The 17,906-nt window shown below is 56.0% G+C and overlaps 1 protein-coding gene across 4 annotated transcripts in view; it reads right to left on the reverse strand.

The window, feature by feature from the left end:
* CASZ1 (castor zinc finger 1) overlaps positions 1–17,906 on the reverse strand; it is a 199,532-nt gene that overhangs the window by 94,887 nt on the left and 86,739 nt on the right. For 2 of the 4 annotated variants that reach the window (XM_069874647.1, XM_069874643.1), the window contains exon 3: positions 11,845–11,904. Coding sequence is in view for 1 of the 4 variants with exons in the window: in XM_069874646.1 (XP_069730747.1) it covers positions 11,819–11,822 (4 nt within the window). In the remaining 3 variants the exon portion in view is untranslated. Of the gene's footprint in view, positions 1–11,818; positions 11,905–17,906 lie in introns of all 4 variants that reach the window. The other 2 variants (XM_069874646.1, XM_069874642.1) reach the window with 1 other exon arrangement.

Genomic DNA, 17,906 nt, shown 5'->3' on the forward strand with positions numbered 1-17,906 from the left:
GAGGGAATGACTGTACGAGGAGCAGGCCAGGCAGCAGCCAACAGCCCTGCGCGTCCTCGTGCTCCACAGGGGCCCAGAAGACTTAGGGGGAAGGAGTGGCAGGGGTTTGAACGCTCTAACAATTAGTTACAATTTACTACGGCGATGAAAAGTGCAGCCTGGGGATTCCAGGGTGAAGAGGCGAGGGGATCGTTCTACCTGGGCACAGCACCCAGCGGGGAAGGTAACTGGCACTGCAAAACCAGCAAATGCCACCCTGAGCCAGCCCAGAGCTGACCCCAAGAAGGCCGTGAGCTCCAGCTCAATACATGAGGCACTGGGATGGCACACGAATCACTGGGATGGCACACAGGGCACTGGGATGGCACACCGAGGGGACTGTCCCCAACGGAGCACAGAATCACAGAATCACCAGGTTGGAAGAGACCCACCGGATCATTGAGTCCAACCATTCCTATCAAACACTAAACCATGTCCCTCAGCACCTCGTCCACCCGTCCCTTGAACTCCTCCAGGGAAGGTGAATCAACCCCCTCCCTGGGCATCCTCTGCCAGGGACCAATGACCCTTTCCGGGAAAGATTTCATCCTGATGTCCAGTCTCACCCTCTACTGATGCAGCTTGAGGCCATTTCCCCCTGTCTCCTGTCCCTTGGGAGAAGTGCCCAGCTCCCTCCTCTCCACAACCTCCTTTCAGGGAGTTGGAGAGAGCAATGAGGTCTCCCCTCAGCCTCCTTTTCTCCAGGCTAAACACTCCCAGGTCCCTCAGACTTGTTTTCACTGGTCAAGCTTCTGCTGGGATGGGGATCGGTGAAAACACCATCATATCACGATGTCACAGAATCACAGAATCACCAGGTTGGAAGAGACCCACCGAAACACTGAGTCCAACCATTCCCATCAATCACTAACTCATGTCTCTCAGCACCTCATCCACCCGTCCCTTAAACCCCTCCAGGGAAGGGGACTCAACCCCCTCCCTGGGCAGCCTCTGCCAGGGACCAATGACCCTTTCTGTGAAAAATTTCTTCCTAATGTCCAGCCTGAACCTCCCCTGGTGGAGCCTGAGGCCGTTCCCTCTCGTCCTGTGCCCTGTCACTTGGGAGAAGAGCCCAACTCCCTCCTCTCCACAACTACCTAAAAGGAAATGAGGTGTCCCCTCAGCCTCAGCAGGCAAGACAGACACCGATTCATTACAAGTGGCAGCAGGGAGGAGAGAAGAGGTGATGGAGACAGTAAGAAACGCACAGTGAAAGCAGAGAAAGGAAACCCTGGTGACCTCTCCTTTGAGAGGCGACAGCAGCATCCCCTCCGCAGCCACAGGGAAGAAGGCAAAGCATCCCCTCCCACGTGAGACAGCGACGCGTGCGCGCCGAGATGCCCACGATGCCGCACGTGTGGGCTGAAGCTGCTCGTGCAACGAGGCTGCTGAGCGTCGCCAGGGCTGATACGAGGACTCCGAGCGAGCCCGCGTCCACGCCAAGGCCCCGTCGGGGACGCGTGTGAGGTGGCGTGGCACACGGACGCCGCCGAGAAGAGGCAGCAGAGCCCCCGGAGCAGGCGCGGCTGCGTCCCCTGGGGAGCCTGGCAGAGGCCGGAGGGTGCGGGGCGCAGCGGCGGGCGGTAAGTGTGAGGCAGACACAGCGATTGCATTACTGAAGGAGCCCGGGCTGGCAGTGCCGAGCTATCGTCCCCGTAATCCTGTTAGCCAGCAATCTCCATTCCGAAAGAGCTTCATTTCTTTGTGAATATTTGTAAACTAGATATCTAATGGAAAATTATAGGAAAATTATAGTGAAATTCATGACGAAGAAATCCGATTAGCCCTAATTCAATTATGCCATCTTAGCCCACACAGCACATTTCCCATTTTTTTCCCATAAATACCAATGCCAGGGGTCCGGGTAATCAAATAAAATTGAAAATCATCTTCCCATTAAATTCAATTAGCTGCAATTTCTAAAGCCTATCAGAGATTTTAATTACTAAATTATAAAATTCTCCAATGCTAAATTGAAACTAAAAAAATTGCACATCCTTGTATTTCAGAGGAAAAAAACCTAGCAGAAACCTTGAAAAATACCCTTCTCCTCCCATCAGTGCCCACGTGAGCACAGGTCTGGGCAGGCTGTGCCAGAGATCATCGTGGAGGCCACGAGCCAGGCCTGGAGAACACGGTGGCTGCCTCTGAGGGAAAGAGCTCGGACATCAGCTGTGCTTAAAACCTAAAATCCAGCCCCAATTACAACTTAGTCGGCTTGAACGAGGGAAGGGAGAGGTGAGCAATCTCACAGCATCTCTGCTGTTTTTTCCCAGATGAGCTTCTCGGTTCCCACTGGTTTTCTGCCCCTCTGTGCTGCGAACAAGCCACCACGCTCCAGAGCTGAGACTCTCGAGGAGTTGAAACGAGTTTTGCCTGCAAACGGGCTCCGTGAGGCGGTCCCTGGAGTCTCCGTGTGCCAAACCCAGGGCAGGAGAGCTGGTGATGCCCAGAGGGAAGCAGGAGGGCAGATGCTAGCTTTGTGCTCCTGATAAAGCTTCTTGAATAATAGCCATGCAAGCCCGGTCCTGACACTGAATCAAGGGAAACTGGAGCCCTCAGCAAACCGATTTAGCTGGAAGCACTACTTCAGCGCACACGTAGGATGTTCCAGAGGAGGGGGACGTGATCACCCTTCCCTGATAGCGCAGGGAACGCTCTGAGTTCACAGAGGCACCAGGCAGGCAAGCCCATCCCTAAACTGTTCTTTATTCAACAACCAAACCAAGCAGGCGAACGGGGAACCAAGAGAGCTTCCAGATGCCGTCTCCCAGCTCTGCTTCTCCAGGGACCAACACGGCACGTGTCGAGGGGCCACCAGTCGTGTGAACAAGAGGTGGGAGGAGAAGCGAAGCGAAGCTCTCCGGTTACAATACCTGACCCTCCACGAGGCAGCCAGGGAGGATTTTCCGACACCGCTTTTCTGCCAGAGAGCACTTTTGCACGGTACCCTAAAGGGTTTATTCATGCGCTAACATAAACGAAGCCAGTTTCTAACGCATTTCACAGCTCTAACTAGGCGCTCAGGCTGCCCCGAACCAGGCCGATACTCGGTTTAATTTACTGGGCGCCCGAAAGTTGCCAGCAGGGAGTTGCCCGCAAACAGAACAACAACAAAAAAGTTAATGATCTGGGCTTTTTCTTTAATAAATAGGCAAACTGGCTGAGCCGGATTGTTGGCTGGGATTCGTCTCCCCTTTATCACCCTGGAGCTTCTGTGACACATTCTCCAAATCATCAGCATTTTGCAATTTGAGGTCGTTACCAAATACTATTTTTTTGCCAAGGAAGGGAGAAAAATAAATTAATAATTAAGAAGCCCAAGCAGGGAGAGGCTGCGGGTTGGATGGCGCTGCCACCTCCGCGGGGATTGCTCAGGCACCTGGCAGCCCGCCCAACGCGCACCTTGGTCGCCGGCTCACCCTGGAATGTGCTGCTGGCACCCAAGCACTGCTTGATTTTACTACGAATTAATCAAAGTCTCTTCTGCAAACGCCTAACACTAAATCACCACTAGCTGAGCTTTAAATGCAATTCCCCCGTTGCAAGGATCGGGCGCAAGGAGATTACCAGCTCCAGGTGAAAAGCTGAAGGGGGTTTCCTCTCTGCACATCTCCTGCTACTCCAAGGCCACCAGCCTCTCCCAGCTGGAAGGAGAATAGATTTCCTGCAACTCTCCTCCCGCTCACAGCAGGTAACCGCGCAGACGTTGAAGATATGCTGGGATAACTCAGTGCTGCCTGACTGGAGTGTCCTTACACCAGAGAGGAATCTGACTTGACTGCGAGCTGAGGCAGAGCCACGTGTGTGCCTGCGCCTCTGCGTTCGCGTAGCTGGGGCTGCACCCACACACACTCAGAGCTGTCACCCCGCGAGATCCCGCGTGGGCACGGCTGCCTGCACGTCGGTGCCCGGCCTCGTGTGGGCACGCGGCCACCCCTGCGTACCGGGCTGCGCAGCCAGACGTGGCGCGGCTGCCCACAACCAGAGCTACATGGACTTTCCCTGCGGGCGTTCTCCCCGTGTCAATGTGTGCATGCCTCATTTGTCACCAAACTCGCGGTACCGCGCACCCTCCTTATGCCGGCCGGCCCCCTGGAAGGCGGTGACACTCGGGATGGCACCAGCACACGTCCCTGCACCGCTCTGGAGACACCGCATTGCCCTGAGCCGCGGGCGAGCTGTATTCCCCTCTCCACACTTCGCCTGTCTCAGAGTCCTCTCATATTTTCAGTGCTCACCAGACCGTGAATTCACCTTCATACCAGTTACAGGGTTATTTAGCTTCTCCTGACACCAATAACCACCAAACTCTCACCGGCGGCTCAGCTTTCTCCTGGGAGATGAAGCCCTTCTCTCTCAGCAAGCTCCCCCCGGCACACACACACACTAGGAGCTCAGGATGGATCCCCACACAGGACAGTGCCCAGGGACATCGCTCACCCACCAGCAGCAGCTTCTTATCCCCATCCACACCTACACTGTCAGAAAGGGTAACAGAGCAGAAGAGTTGTAAACCAGATGGAGAGAGTGAAAGAGGAGAAAAGAAGAGGAAGAGAGGAGGAAGAGAGGAGAGGAAGAGAGGAGAGGAGAGGAGAGGAGAGGAGAGGAGAGGAGAGGAGAGAAGAGAGAGAAGAGAAGAGAAGAGAAGAGAAGAGAAGAGAAGAGAAGAGAAGAGAAGAGAAGAGAAGAGAAGAGAAGAGAAGAGAAGAGAAGAGAAGAGAAGAGAAGAGAAGAGAAGAGAAGAGAAGAGAAGAGAAGAGAAGAGAAGAGAAGAGAAGAGAAGAGAAGAGAAGAGAAGAGAAGAGAAGAGAAAAGAGAAGCACAACTGGCACAAACAAACAAAGGAGGAACACCCCCCCCCCCTCCCAGGACAACAGAGAAAGGAGCAGGGAGGGAGGTGGGAAGAGCTCACTGTGGCTTTTTGCCCCTGTGCACCCCACAAAGCAACGCCCTCCAGCACTTGACACTACAGTTCTCCCTGAAATCTTGGGGATCAACTGGGCAGCCCCCGTGCGGCAGCTGGACTGAGCTGTGCGTGGGCTGGGACACTGCCGAGGAGTAATGAGGATGATCTGCCCGGATGGGAAACACGTGGCTCCCCACCGGGGTGCCCAACGGCCGTGGGAGTGCAGAAAACCCTGATCAGGAGGGTGAAACCTCCGTGCGGGGCCTTGCACAAGGAAGGTCAGCAGCCCATCCCTCTTCCCCAGCCTCTGTCACGAGGAAACCCTCTCCGCTCTCCTTGGCTGGCCCAGAGCCACCTCTGCCACTCTCCCTCCCGCTGGCTCGCAGCCATCTCTCCGCGCTCCCCCTGCTGCAGACCTGCAAGGTACCTTTGTGCCAGCTCTCCCCTCTGCCGCCACGGCACCCGCCTCTTGGCATCGCGTCTTTGGCCCCAGGCCTCGCTGCCCACCCCGGGCCACATGGGTTTGCTCCCTGCTCTCCTGGGTTTTCCCGTTCTGCCTGAACATTCCCCAGCTGAAGCCAGCGGTGCCGCAGCGACATTTCACTCTGAAACCAAGCATGTGCTGACAGCAAGTGGCATCCCCAGGAGCTCCTTCCCGGCCCCTGGGGCCGCGCACGGCCGAGCGCAGATGACGAGGTGCACAAGCCACTGCACGACGTGTGCCGCTGCCCATCCACGCCAGCCCTGGGGTCCAGCCCAAGCAAATTCACCCTTCCCAACCATCCCACGCAGCCCCTTGGCTCCGAAAACACAAAAGCCCCCATGCTCTGGCCCTGGTTTCATCTCTCTGCTGCTGTCACGGGGAGTTCAAAGTGGGTGCTTGGTCATCTCTCATGGGGAGTTCAAAGTGGGTGCTTGGTTATCTCGCCATGGCCCTGGGACTGAACTCACATATGACTCCTCTTCTCCACTGAGCGTTCCCACAAGCCAAGGAGCAGGTTTTCACGCGTGAAACGCCCATAGCCTGGATCTGGGCAGGGAGCTGCGGGGAACAGAGCTGCTCTGGCCCCCTTGGCATCGGAGCCTTCCTGACCTCACCCAGCGCCCGCAACGCACGGCGACGGCAGAGACCCAGCGGGGACCGAAGCAGCAGCTCTGGCACAGGCTCATCACAGCCACCCTGCCCTGTGCTCAATGTTCCTTGGGATGGTTCCACAGTCCCAGCTGGATCCGCGCGGCCACCTGCGGGGGACACAGCAGAGCCACCCCGCTGCCTCACCTGCCCCAGGAGCACCCCAGCCTCCCGCTCTCCCCGTATCGCCCCTGAAAAAACCCTCTGTGCAAACAATAGATCAATAGAGCCCCCGCCTCTTCGGAAGGAAAACAAACACCCGGATCACAGCAAATTAGAGAATGTTTCGCTTCACTTCATCCAAACAGGCTGACAATTTTTTTGGGTTGTTGCCACGGTGACAGAATAACACAGCGTTCAGCCTGTTGCAGAACAATCAATTAAGTTAATGCCTCCGAGTGCCTGTTTACTCTTCCATTTAGGAGGTGCTGCTCTCGCTCGCTCTCGCTTTCTCTTTTGCTTGTTTTAAATTTCTCATCCTTTGCTTCCTGCTCCTATTCCTTCTCTATTTAACCTAAAATAAAGTCCCTCCACTGCTTCCTGGCTCGTAAGGAGCCTCCCACTTGTCAGAACGATCACCTGGAATAACTTTTCCCCTCTCTCTGACTCCTGCCACTTCTCCTTTCTTCCTGGAAAGCCAGAGACTGGGGATTTACCTTTCCCTTTCAGGACAGGGCCCTGTCCCCTCCTCTTGGTGTGCTCAGGGACTTGGGAAGTTTCTAAAAGCCAGCTCTAAGTGTCCCCGGGGCAGAGCGTGGGCCACCTACAGCGGCAGGAGCAGCTCTGCTTTTAAAAAGATGATGGAACTCATGAGCCTAAGACCTGCCAAGAGATCAGAAACCCTTCCGCTGTTGCTGTTCTTTACACTGTGAGACATAACCATAAATGAAGAGCCTTCTTGGGCTTAATGCTGTTTAAAAAGAACTAGACAAGGGCCTCACAAGGGCCTGGGTCTCATCCTACAGTCCATGGTGAACACACTTTGTAAATCTGTGCTTAAATGACCCCGGCTTAAGCAAAACCCAACCTGGTGCTCCAAGCATTTTGCTGAACTGCAGCCTATGCTAGGACGCTTCAAAGGAGCCACCATGGCCAGAAGATCCATCAGTGTAGTCGTTAAAATAAAACAGTGCCAAAGCATCTCTCACCTCTGCCCTGACCACCAGCAGGATGCCCTGGTGCCCTGATCCTGGGGGTTCATTCCCTGCCTCGTACCGGCAGGAGCAGCGGCTCCTGGCTGTGCAGCTCCACCGCCCGCAGCCCCTTCCCCATCCCTGCCCAGCGGGCAGCAGTGACAGCTCCACTCTCCCCACAGCCCTCCTGCAGCCTCCACCCCACGATACAGGGCACCAAAACCACAGCTCCGGCAACCCAGGGGGGAAATAAGGTACTAGGGAGAGGATGGACTTATCCAAGGCCACACAACTCAAGGCTTCTGCCTCCTGATGTCTCTAGTGACATTTTCCTCATGAGAACAATATTCCTAATCTTTTGTCTTTGAAATCCCAGGAAAAGCGTCCCCCTCCCTCACATCCTCATTCACTGAAACTAAAGGAAAAGGGAAAGGCAAGCATGATATGAAAACACACGGGTTTCATGATATCGTCTCCTCATCCCACCACAAGCAACAAGTGCCTCGATGTAAAGCGTACATGCATTTAGAGATGGAACAGAACTGAAGACGGAGCAGAGAGGGGAGACGGGGGGCTCAGACCCAAGTTAAAATTATAGGTATAGGGTCAAATATGGCACATCCCCCCTGCTCCCCAAGCTGGATCCTTCTCAAAGGTCTCTGCTCTCACTGGCACCCTGCTCGCCGGGGAGCAGTGAGGCTGGGGCTGTGCCGGCTGCAGGACAGGACCCACCGGTGTGCTCCCTCTCCCCCTCCCCGAGAAGAAGTTGTCAGCAGAATCCGTCAGAGCAGGGGCTCGTTGACTGCTCCCTGTCCATTACAGCCCAGATTATAAGCATATTGCACAGTGCTCTCTGCACGGTGCTGGGGAAATCCAATACGCTGAAAGGTTAATGCAATCAATTAGGGTGACAAGGAAGTAGAGTAAAGCCTTCCGAGTAGATGAAAGGGAGAGAGAGATGGAGACAGAGAAAAGCAAAGAGAAGCAGGGGGGCAAGGAGGAAAGAAAGGAGTGGGAGGAGGAGGAAGATGGCATATAGGGCTTGTGTTGTGGACTGCAGGGCACTGGTGCGGCCGAGGGCGCTGTCCCAGCCCACGTGGACACGTGGTGTGATCCGAGGGGCAAGGCAGGCCATGGATCCCCAGGGCAGCACCTGGGCCAGGACTCCAGGTTCTTGGCTTCTCCTGCCCTCTCCTGCTCCCAAATACCACTCACCTGGGACCAGCAAAACTCTGCTTGTGCCTTTGCTGCCCAGCCACCCAGAGGGGATGGAAGCGGCTGCTTGGCTTGAAGGCTGCCAGGCAAGGCAAAAGATCCCAGCAAGCCCTGGAGAAGCATAACGGGAGGAGAAAGAGGGAAGAGGAAGGACAGGGTGAGCTTCCTCTGGCCGTTCGTACAGGCTGTGCACAGAGAAAGGCGAGGATGAATGTGTGGCGTCTCTCTACAGATCTACCTCCTAGCTAGACACCGGCCACCACCACCAGCCACTTGCCTGCGCCTGCTCCCTGGTGTGGCCAGGAATTTGGCTTTTGGCCTAGCTGTATGGGAGCTCAGCCCGGCCAGGGGCACCTGTAAAAGGTCAGATCTCTTCCCCCTTACTCTTCCAGCCTCCTTCCATGTGTGCCAACCTGAGCTGTCCTGCAAGCAGGTTCGCCTCTGCCTGCAGAGACGGTTTGATGGGGATGTGGTGGCACTCAGCCCAACAGCACAGAGATCCCGGCACCCTAACGTTCATCCTGCCGCTCTGTCCTTCAGGGCACAGGCCTTTCCCCAGGGCGTTCGGCTCAGGGAGAGCCCTGTCCTTCCCCTCGCCCCCGCAGCCGCCGCAGGCTGGCTGAGCTCCTGCTCCCTGACCCCGCAAGCGGCACGGTACTTCATTAACCTGGGCTGACAGGTCAGCGAGTGCAGACCCTTCCTACCATGGCTCCTGCCCGCGCGCTGCTCGGCCTAGGAGAACGTGACACCAGCTCATTAGGACAAATTATTACTCTATAACCCCTGCCGCAAATGTCCCTTAATATGCCTATTTAGCAAGAGACAAGTCCTGGTGGGCTCCTCGGCATTAAAACAACCTCACAAATCACCAGAGGCATAAGCACAGTGATCTCCGAGCCCGGGGCGGAGGACAGGGCAGCTGCGCCCTGGCTGGGTGCTCAAGGGGCGCGGACTCATGCTCGTCCACTGAAGACACAACAAACTCTTGGTGTTGCTGGGGGAGACGTTTAGCAGGCAAGGAGTCTGACTGTGGCTTGCCGCGCAGCCAAACACACCCCCAAGTTTCAATATAAGGATGCTCCCCAGCTGAAATCCACTGCAAAAGCATTCTGGCTCCTTGCAGGCTGGCAAAGCCAGAGAGCGAGCGAGGCTGTTGGCAGGTGCCGTGCGCTGCCTCCACGTGTACGGCTGCTAAACTCCGGGGAAGCCAGCCCGTTGCACATGGAAGCAGTCAGCTTGCACCTCGCGGGGCTGCAGGCTGGCTGGAGCAATCCTGAGCTCACAGAGCCTCCGCAGCTCAGGGCAGGCTGAGTGAGATATCACAGGGGAGGACAGAAGCGCAGCCAAGTGTCAGAGGAAAGCTGCTACTGAACGGGAACGGGGAGCGGGACGAGATCAGCCTCCAGCCCGACCTGTAGGAGAGGGAGACGGGAGAAAGAAAACAGTGATTCACTAAGGGAGCGCCAAGAGGACAGACAGAAGGGACAGCGGGGCCATGCCAGGCAGGAGAGAGCGAGGGAGAAAAGTAACGGCGAGAAGAAAGAGAACGAAGTGTGAGAAGCATGTGATGCTGCGCACCGAGGAGGGCAGAACAGGAGCGAACGGACGGAGAAATGAGGGACCTGAGAGAAAGCGAGGGAAGGCGGGAGGAAAAGGAGGAGAAAAGAGCAAGAATAGCCACGCAGCGAGGAGCACGCGGGCGAGGCAGAGCACTGTAACCAGGGTTGTGAAGCATGAAAAGGGAAGAATCCGCCTGTTCCTTTCAGCGCTCGGAGCATGGCGCTCGGTGGTGACCTACACTGTGCCCGGCTGTGATCACGTTTTCAGGGCCACTGCCTGCCGATCCCAAACAATGATGGGGAGCCTTTGAAGTCACAGAAAGAAGCCGCAATGTGAACTGGGGACTTCCCCCCCTCAAAACACCATTTTTTTAAGGGCGGGGGGGAAGGAGGGAGGAAAAGGAAGGGCTGAAGTGGTTGCGGGGGGAAGGTTGGGGGAGAGGTTGCAAGGACAAAACAGAGAGTTGCTCTCGGCGGGGTGCCCCGAAATGAGAGAGACAAAAAGAAAACAAACAGTTTATGAGTAGGGCACATGCTGCCTGTGTCTGCATGCCCCGCGCTGCCACCCCCTGCGCTCCCAGGGAGGCTTCTGTTCCCCAGCAATGATGGATGGACGCATAGGGCCATTCAGGCCTGCCATGTTACAGCAGCGGTATTTACATAACACTGGCCTTCCACCGGTCACCTCTGACACTGCCCAGCCCGGCTTGGGGCCCCCTCCCGCCCCAGCCAGCCCGGGCCCCTCCGATACCACTCGGACTCAGCCCGCACACTCCCTGATGCCGGGGCTCAGGGTCCCCATCGTGGCAGGGAGGCTCTGGGTGCACCGCAGGGAGCGTTCCTGCAGCTCCGAGGCCATGTCCCACAGGGCAGAGCGCTCCCCAGCCTCTCCTGCCCCGCTCTCAGAGTCGCCTTGGCGCCTGGAGGAGCAGCGGGAGAGGCTGGGCTTGGCAGCGCTGCAGAGGGGACAGCCCAGAGACACGGGGAAGAGAGTAAGAACTCTCTGGGTGACACACAAGGGAGCCCCATCGTCTTCTGGGGCCATGAGGAAGCAGTGAGGACAGTAGGAACTGCCTCGGTGTGGCAGGGACTTGTCAGTGACCATCACCTGAGGGGGCAGAGGGTCCCTCTTACCCAGCACACACAGACAGACAATCACCTTTCATTTCCCTGGGCTCTAGGCCTCTAACTCTTATCAGACGTAGACTTAAGTGACCATCCAGCTCTAGAAGACTGTGAGATTGGTGGGGTTTGCAGTAACACAGAACATAACAGTCTGGGTAAAGGGAAAACCCAGAAAAGTCAGGATTCTTCTGGAGACACAGAGCTGCTTTCACCCTACCAGCACGGTGCTGCAGTCTGAACAGATGAAAACGTGCCAGAGGAGGAGGAGAGCACGCACATCACCATCTTAAATTATGTGAACTGAGCTCAGCAAAACTTTACAGTAGATGGAGACTGCATCCTATTCAGTGAAAAGACCTTACCCACCTCCCACCAGCCCACATGGATGAAGATAAAGCTGCACCCTTCTCATCAAAGAACTTAGATACTTTAAATCTGTAAAGGTAGAGGCAGTAGAGAACATATTGAGAAAACCCCACAGTGACAAAACCAGGTGCCTAGAACAATCGGTGTATAAAGACAAAGACAGGATTAGGATACACACAGGCCATGTCTGCATTAGACCTTCTCCTATTTCCATCTCTCCTTATAACCAGCGACGGTCCAGCCCCAGAAGTTCTAGTGCAGACAGAGGCACAGCGAGCAGAACACAGAGTGTGAGAGACACGCAGAGGAAAAGAGAACCCAGGAGGGCGTAGTGACATACCCATTGCAGTCTGCAGTCTCTCCTACCTTTCGGAGATTTCAAGGCCTGGTTTCTTGCCTCGTTTTTAGCTCTAAGTTCACTTCATCCTAGAGAGGAAAGAGAAAGGATCCAGTTAACACTCAGGGCACGCCAAGGCACAGGCGCTCACAAAAGCTGGGTGAGAACCCAGCTGCAAGCAGGGCCAGCATGGGGCATTTAGACTTCGCATGGGAACAAAGTGCTTTCCTGCTTCTGGCTGCACCACGCAGTGCCACGCACAGAGCACTCCTGCACTTTGCCGAGCATGAGACTCGGAACAAGGGCTGGGAATAATTTAGCATGGAGAGAGCAGCTATTCCAGGCTGGAATCCTGCTTCCCAGGTACCACAGACAGACCCGATGCTGGTCTGCCCCCACGGCCAAAGGTACCTGCTTCTCCATGCCAAATTATTCCCTTTCCAACCTTCTCATTCCCTCTGCTGACTCCTCTTTCCCAGAGGATCCCCAGTGCGCTAACCCCAAGGCCTCCCTTGTGCAGCAATGGGGCACGAGATGTGGGGGTGCAGGGTCCCCAGGCACTGAACCCCCTTATTCACACATCTGTGCCTCTTCCTTCCTGGAGAAGGCAGAGAGCGAGGAGGAAAGAGAAAAGGGACAGGGGGAAAAAAAAAAGAAGTCACAGCAAAACACATGAAAAGTAAATTGAATTATTTAAAACCATATGTTCCAAAAATGTGACAGAGCATAAAAGCCGTGCCGTGAGACTTCCGGAGGGGGTTATCCTGCACAGGCAGGGCGGGAGGAGAGCTCAGGGGAGGGGGAGGAATGCTCCACAGCCAAGGGCTTCCCCCTCCCAGAGCCAGAAGGTGGCAGGGAGCACAAGCGGCTTCACTCACAGTGGTGAGGGCGCTTGGCCCTTTCCCCCAGCGTCTGTTTTTGCAACCCTGCCCAAGCTGCAACCGCGACTGCTCGAGCCACAGCAATGCAACGAAACTCTGGCCCGAGGTCACACACAGCAAGGCCGTGGCTCAATCCAGAAGCCCAGCCGCCTGCGCCTCGCACCTCCCAGCACGCCTCTCGGGGCACGGCAGCGTGTGCCATGCTCAGCCCTGTGTTGGATCCCACTGGAGCCCTTGGAGAGCAAAGACTTGGCTCCGGGAGCCCGTGGTGCCGCTGCGGTTCAGCCCTGTGTTTTGGGGTCCCGGTGCTCCGGGTGGCAGGTGGTCTCCTCCCATCACTCGCACCCCACTGCCCGCACACTGAGCCAAAGATAGATGCCTGGCGCTGGCTGGGACCCAGAGCGGGAACGAGCTGGAGAGGTATCCCAAATGGATGGACGGACACAGAGCACAGGGAGCCCTATGGGTGAGGAAGATGCATAACCAAGCCTGGCTCCTTCCTTTCCCACCCAAATCCTGGTGCTAAGAAGGCTGAGGACACAGCTGGAGTAACAGCTCCCCCACTTGAGATCCTCCTTCCACCCTGGCACCCTCTGTTCTGGCTCTCTCATCCCTTCTCCCACCTTTTTCTTCCCTTTGTTCCCTCCTTCTTCCTTGCTCTTTCCATCACTCCCTCTGCCACCCTGTCACACTCTTTTTTCTCTCCCCCCTTTTGTTCTCTCCCCCTTCCCAAGCTCTCTGCCTGCACCTCCCTCTGCCTTCCTGGCTCCACTGCCTCGCCCCTGCGCACGGTCAATTCTTGGGTTTGAGTTTTTAATTGTTTTTTTTTTCTTTTTTTTTTTTTCTCCCCTTCTTTCGGCCACAGCTTATCAATGATGCAAGAGGAATAACGCCAATTTACTTAGAATGTGTAATCCCCAAATCAGATTGGGGGATTGTATGAGGCAATATGACCTTGCATATGTCTCCATTAAAGCCAGCCAGGCCTCCTCTTGTATTCTGTGTTCCCAGTACATATTTAGACAGATAACGCTAATTGTACTTGACATGTCCTCTTAAGGATGGACTCTTCCCTCCCCCAGCTCTCCCTGCTTCCCTGCCTGACAATGCGCCAGAGCAGAGGCCGCTGGCTCGCCGCGCGGCACGGCACCTGCAGGGTTGGGTGGGCGTCCGGCACAGCCCGCACGCCGCCTGCGCTGCCAGAGCCTCGTTTCTCCTCCGTGCGGGGAGCGGGGGTGGCCAGCACGGGCACGGCAAGGAGCAGGGGCAGCGCTGCTGGGACCCAGTTAATCTGAGATTACACAGTTACTGGGACGGCCTTGGATTCTCCGCAAAAAGGAGCAATGCGTGGCCAACACCGAAGGCGTGGGTGCCACCTCACCCTGTGCCTCTCCCTGCTTACCCCACAGCCACCCTCCCTCCTCCTCCTCCTCGCCCCCTCATCCCTCCTCTTCCTCCTTTTCCTCCTCTTCCCTGCTCCAGCCCCCTCCTCTGCTTTGGGAGACCAGGACACAGACCATGTGGGGACAGGCACAACCACGACAGACCCCCCTCACCAGACAGCAGGGAGCTCCAAAGCCTTCGGACAGAGAGGAGACTTGATCGCCATGGCCACCTTTGAGGCCTCCCTCCTCTCCAAGGAAGAGCTTCCACCCCGCACCTCTCAGCTCCCTCATCTGGGCATAAAGCTCTTTGGATAAATATTTATCTCTGGCTATTGGCCTGTGGATCCCAGCTCCAGCTTCTAGGGAACGTGGTGAAGAAATCCAGACCTCTCCCTTCCCCGTGCCTGCCTGTACATCGCTGCTCTAGAGCAGACAAGCAGGACGCAGGAGGAGGAGGGGAGCTAATTCCAAGGAAACCAATGGATCCAAACTCTTCACCAAAGTGGACTCAGTTTTTTTTTTTTCCCCTTGACACAACATCCTAATTCGACTTTTTCAGTATCTTTCCTTCAACAACCTTTTTTCCTTCCTCCCCTTCCTACCCGGCAACTGCGCATTTATTAATTCATGAGGCACTAATTAGTTCTTTGTTTAATTTTGTGTTAAACAGACTGACCGGAATGATAACGACTTGCAGCGTTGCATTACGGTCCCCAACCGCCCCTGTTTTCTGACAACAAGGGAGCGCAGTGAGACTGGCGTGATGAACCCCAATTCCCACTCCAGTTGCACTTCATTAAGTCAAAATGTGACAAGAAGCTTAGAGAGCAACTTTCAGATCGGATCGCACATAACAATTGGGCAGGAAACTTTCCGAGGGGGAAGCGGGAGAGGCACTCGCAGCGAAGGCTGGCACCGCGCACAATTCCCCGGCGTGCCTGCCTTAAAGGAGCCGGCTCGGGCTGCAGGACTGAGGGCACGGGCTGGCGGCGAGGGGTGCGAGGGGACAAAGAGAAGAGGAAGGGTGGGAAGCCAAGCCAAACGCAGGGCAGGAGGCATCCCTGCTTTCTGCTCCCCTCGGTTTCATTCACGACGATGGGTTGGGCTGGTGGCCTGTGGGATGCGCAGCCAAGGACCCCAGGAGGGATCACCCCGCTGCGAGTCACTCCAGGAACTCTGAGGGCATCTTTAGCACCTTCAGCTCCATGCCTCGCTTCCCCAGCCTTTCCTGGTGATCCTTAGCTGCTCATCAGTTGTCAGGAACTACACAATCACAATAGAGTCCCCTAAACTGCAAAGGCAGAGGTCAAACACTGGCACCCAGATCACTAAAATGTGAAGTGGGGACAGCTCTCACACCTGGTGGAAGGACAGCTGCTCTCATGGGGAAGGAGCTGTGCCCCCCCATAACTTTGTGCAGTGCCAGATGCTCCAGCAGCCTAGCCGACTCCTGAGACTGTTCCTCATCGGTCTAGTATCAGCAATAAACCTGGTAAGATGCAAAGCAAGTGCCCCACACTCTGAGCTCAGCGCTGCAGGTAAGGTACAACCACCACAGCCTTGCTGGTCCTCAAGATCTGTGCTGGGGGGCACAGGTACCACCAGCAGCTACAGCACAGGGTTCGGGCTCATGGCCACATGTCTGGCCTTGCCCAAGCCCCCCCTGGCAAAAAAAAAAAAAGCCTGAGCATGACTTATTCCTTGGCACTGGCCAAGCTGGGGCTGACAGACAGACAGACAGACACACAGCCTGGGTCATAACTAGGCAGAGCTAGATCTGTCCCAGTCTTGTTGGCACACGAAGGCACGTGTATGGCCAACTCCTTCAGCCCCTTCTGGCTCGCTCAAGTGCAGTGAAATGTAAACAGCCTACAAGAAGGTGAAAGGGGTCTTGAAACACCTTCTGAGAGGGTGGAGGGGTGTGGAGAGGAAAAGAGGACACCCCAGGTGTGCAGGACATGGAAGTTTTGCACCAGTTCAAAATGCACCTTCTGCGATTGCGCAGCCATCAGGTGGGAATAAGCCAAGATCCCACAGAAGTGAAATGATATGGGAGGTCTCAGTGCCTTTTCTACCAGCTATTATTTCTCCCTCATCCCTCTCCCTCTTCCCCCGGGAAATGAAGACTCACACCCAGCCAAAAGCTCAGGTAAGGTCCAACACGGTGACAAAGACTCGTGAAGACTCTCGAGGGTCACATCAGGACTGGGGAGCGACGCTCAAGCCGTGTGCGTGCACAGCCGTGTGCCCTGAAGAGAGCAGGGGCAGAGGAGCTAGCACTGCCACCGAAGCCTCTGAGCCTCAGGGGATGCCTGCGCAGCACCAGTCTCTACGTGCACTATCTGCATTTTCACCTGAGCGAGCTCTAAACGTAGGGGTCTTTGGGGAAGGGGCCAGGCGGCAGCAAGGTATCACAGCGTGGTGTTTGCCAGTACGCTCACAGCTGAACAACACACGGATCCGCGAGCAGACGTGTTTGTGCTGGTTTCCATCTTTCATGAATCTGGAATACAGCAGGGACCTCTGTGACTGATGAAAAGGCTGTTCCTGCATGACAGAAATCCCAGGAAGACACCAGCTCCCTCTGATTTCAGTCCTACATGTGCTCCGGATCCCGTAAAAAGGCATATGCAGATATTAACGCTCAGCTGGAGGGCTGGACTGGGGTCCAGAAAGGGCAAAAGCACCCGTTAACACCTGAAGAGAGGACAACCGGGAAGGTCCAAGCTTGCTGGGGACAGGAAACATCCCCTGCTGCCTCCAGCCTTCTTGGTTTGGGAGAAAGGCTTGGATACCCTGGTTGCTCTATAGATGGAGTTGGGCCTCATCATCTGCTGAGTAGATGCCTCAGAACAAAAGGCAAATACAAACCCTCTCCTCTGCAAGCCCAGCCCGGGCTCTGGGCTGTGGCCCCTGTCCAGGCGCTGGCGCATGGGCTGAAGGAGAGGGAAGCTCGTGCCTGATCCTGTCTCCCCCTCTCTCCGCTGCCACGACGGGGCAATGCCAGCAGCGCGACACAAACCAACGACACCCCCTGACTGCCAGGGCTGCACAGCTGCCCGAGCTCTCAGCAAAGTTGTGTGCTGAATCGAGGGTAACAAGCATCCCAAATAGGTCACGGTCTGCCCATTCTTCCTAAAACAACACGCTGAAATGTCCTAGACTCCATCCTCAATCCTCTTTAACCAGGAAAACTCTCCTCCCCGGATTACGGGCCCACTGCCCCCCTTCTCTTCCCCTCCATCTGGCTGGGAGCAGCCTGGGACCGAGCGCTCTTCCCAGCCCTGGGAGAACCCTGCAGTTTCTCTCTCATAAAAAAGAAAAATGGGAGCTATAAAAAAAGGCAAAGAAAAGAAAAGCAAAGGGAAATCATGGCAAAGGAAGAAAAGAGCAAAGCCCCCCTTCCCTTCCCACCCCTTCCCCATTACCTGCCTTTGAGCACCGGGCAGAGCTGCCTGCCTCGCTCTCCCAAGGACTCCGCACCGCGCTCCCCAGGGGAATCCTGCCCTGCCTCTCACCCCTTCTGAGCAGAACCCACTCCTGCTCAAGAAAGGTGATGCAAAAAGAAGGAGGAAAACCAGTGCTGGGCAGCAGGAAAGGGACAGGGTCATCCTAGAGGTAACCCTGCAGCTCAGCGCCCATCGGCCACCTCCGGAGAGCTGGAGCTGGGACGCAGGGACAGGACACAGCAGCCTCGCCGGCCCCAAGCCTCACTGGTCCCAGCTTCCCAGCACCCTCCAGGAGACACCCAGGCCCAGGAGAGGCCCCAGCCCCAACCTCGCAGCCCAGCCCAGCAGGCGGCGGGTGCCGAGGGATGAATCCAAG

The sequence above is a fragment of the Phaenicophaeus curvirostris genome, chromosome 22 (genome assembly GCF_032191515.1).
Source record: "Phaenicophaeus curvirostris isolate KB17595 chromosome 22, BPBGC_Pcur_1.0, whole genome shotgun sequence".
In the NCBI taxonomy this organism is placed as follows: domain Eukaryota; kingdom Metazoa; phylum Chordata; class Aves; order Cuculiformes; family Cuculidae; genus Phaenicophaeus; species Phaenicophaeus curvirostris.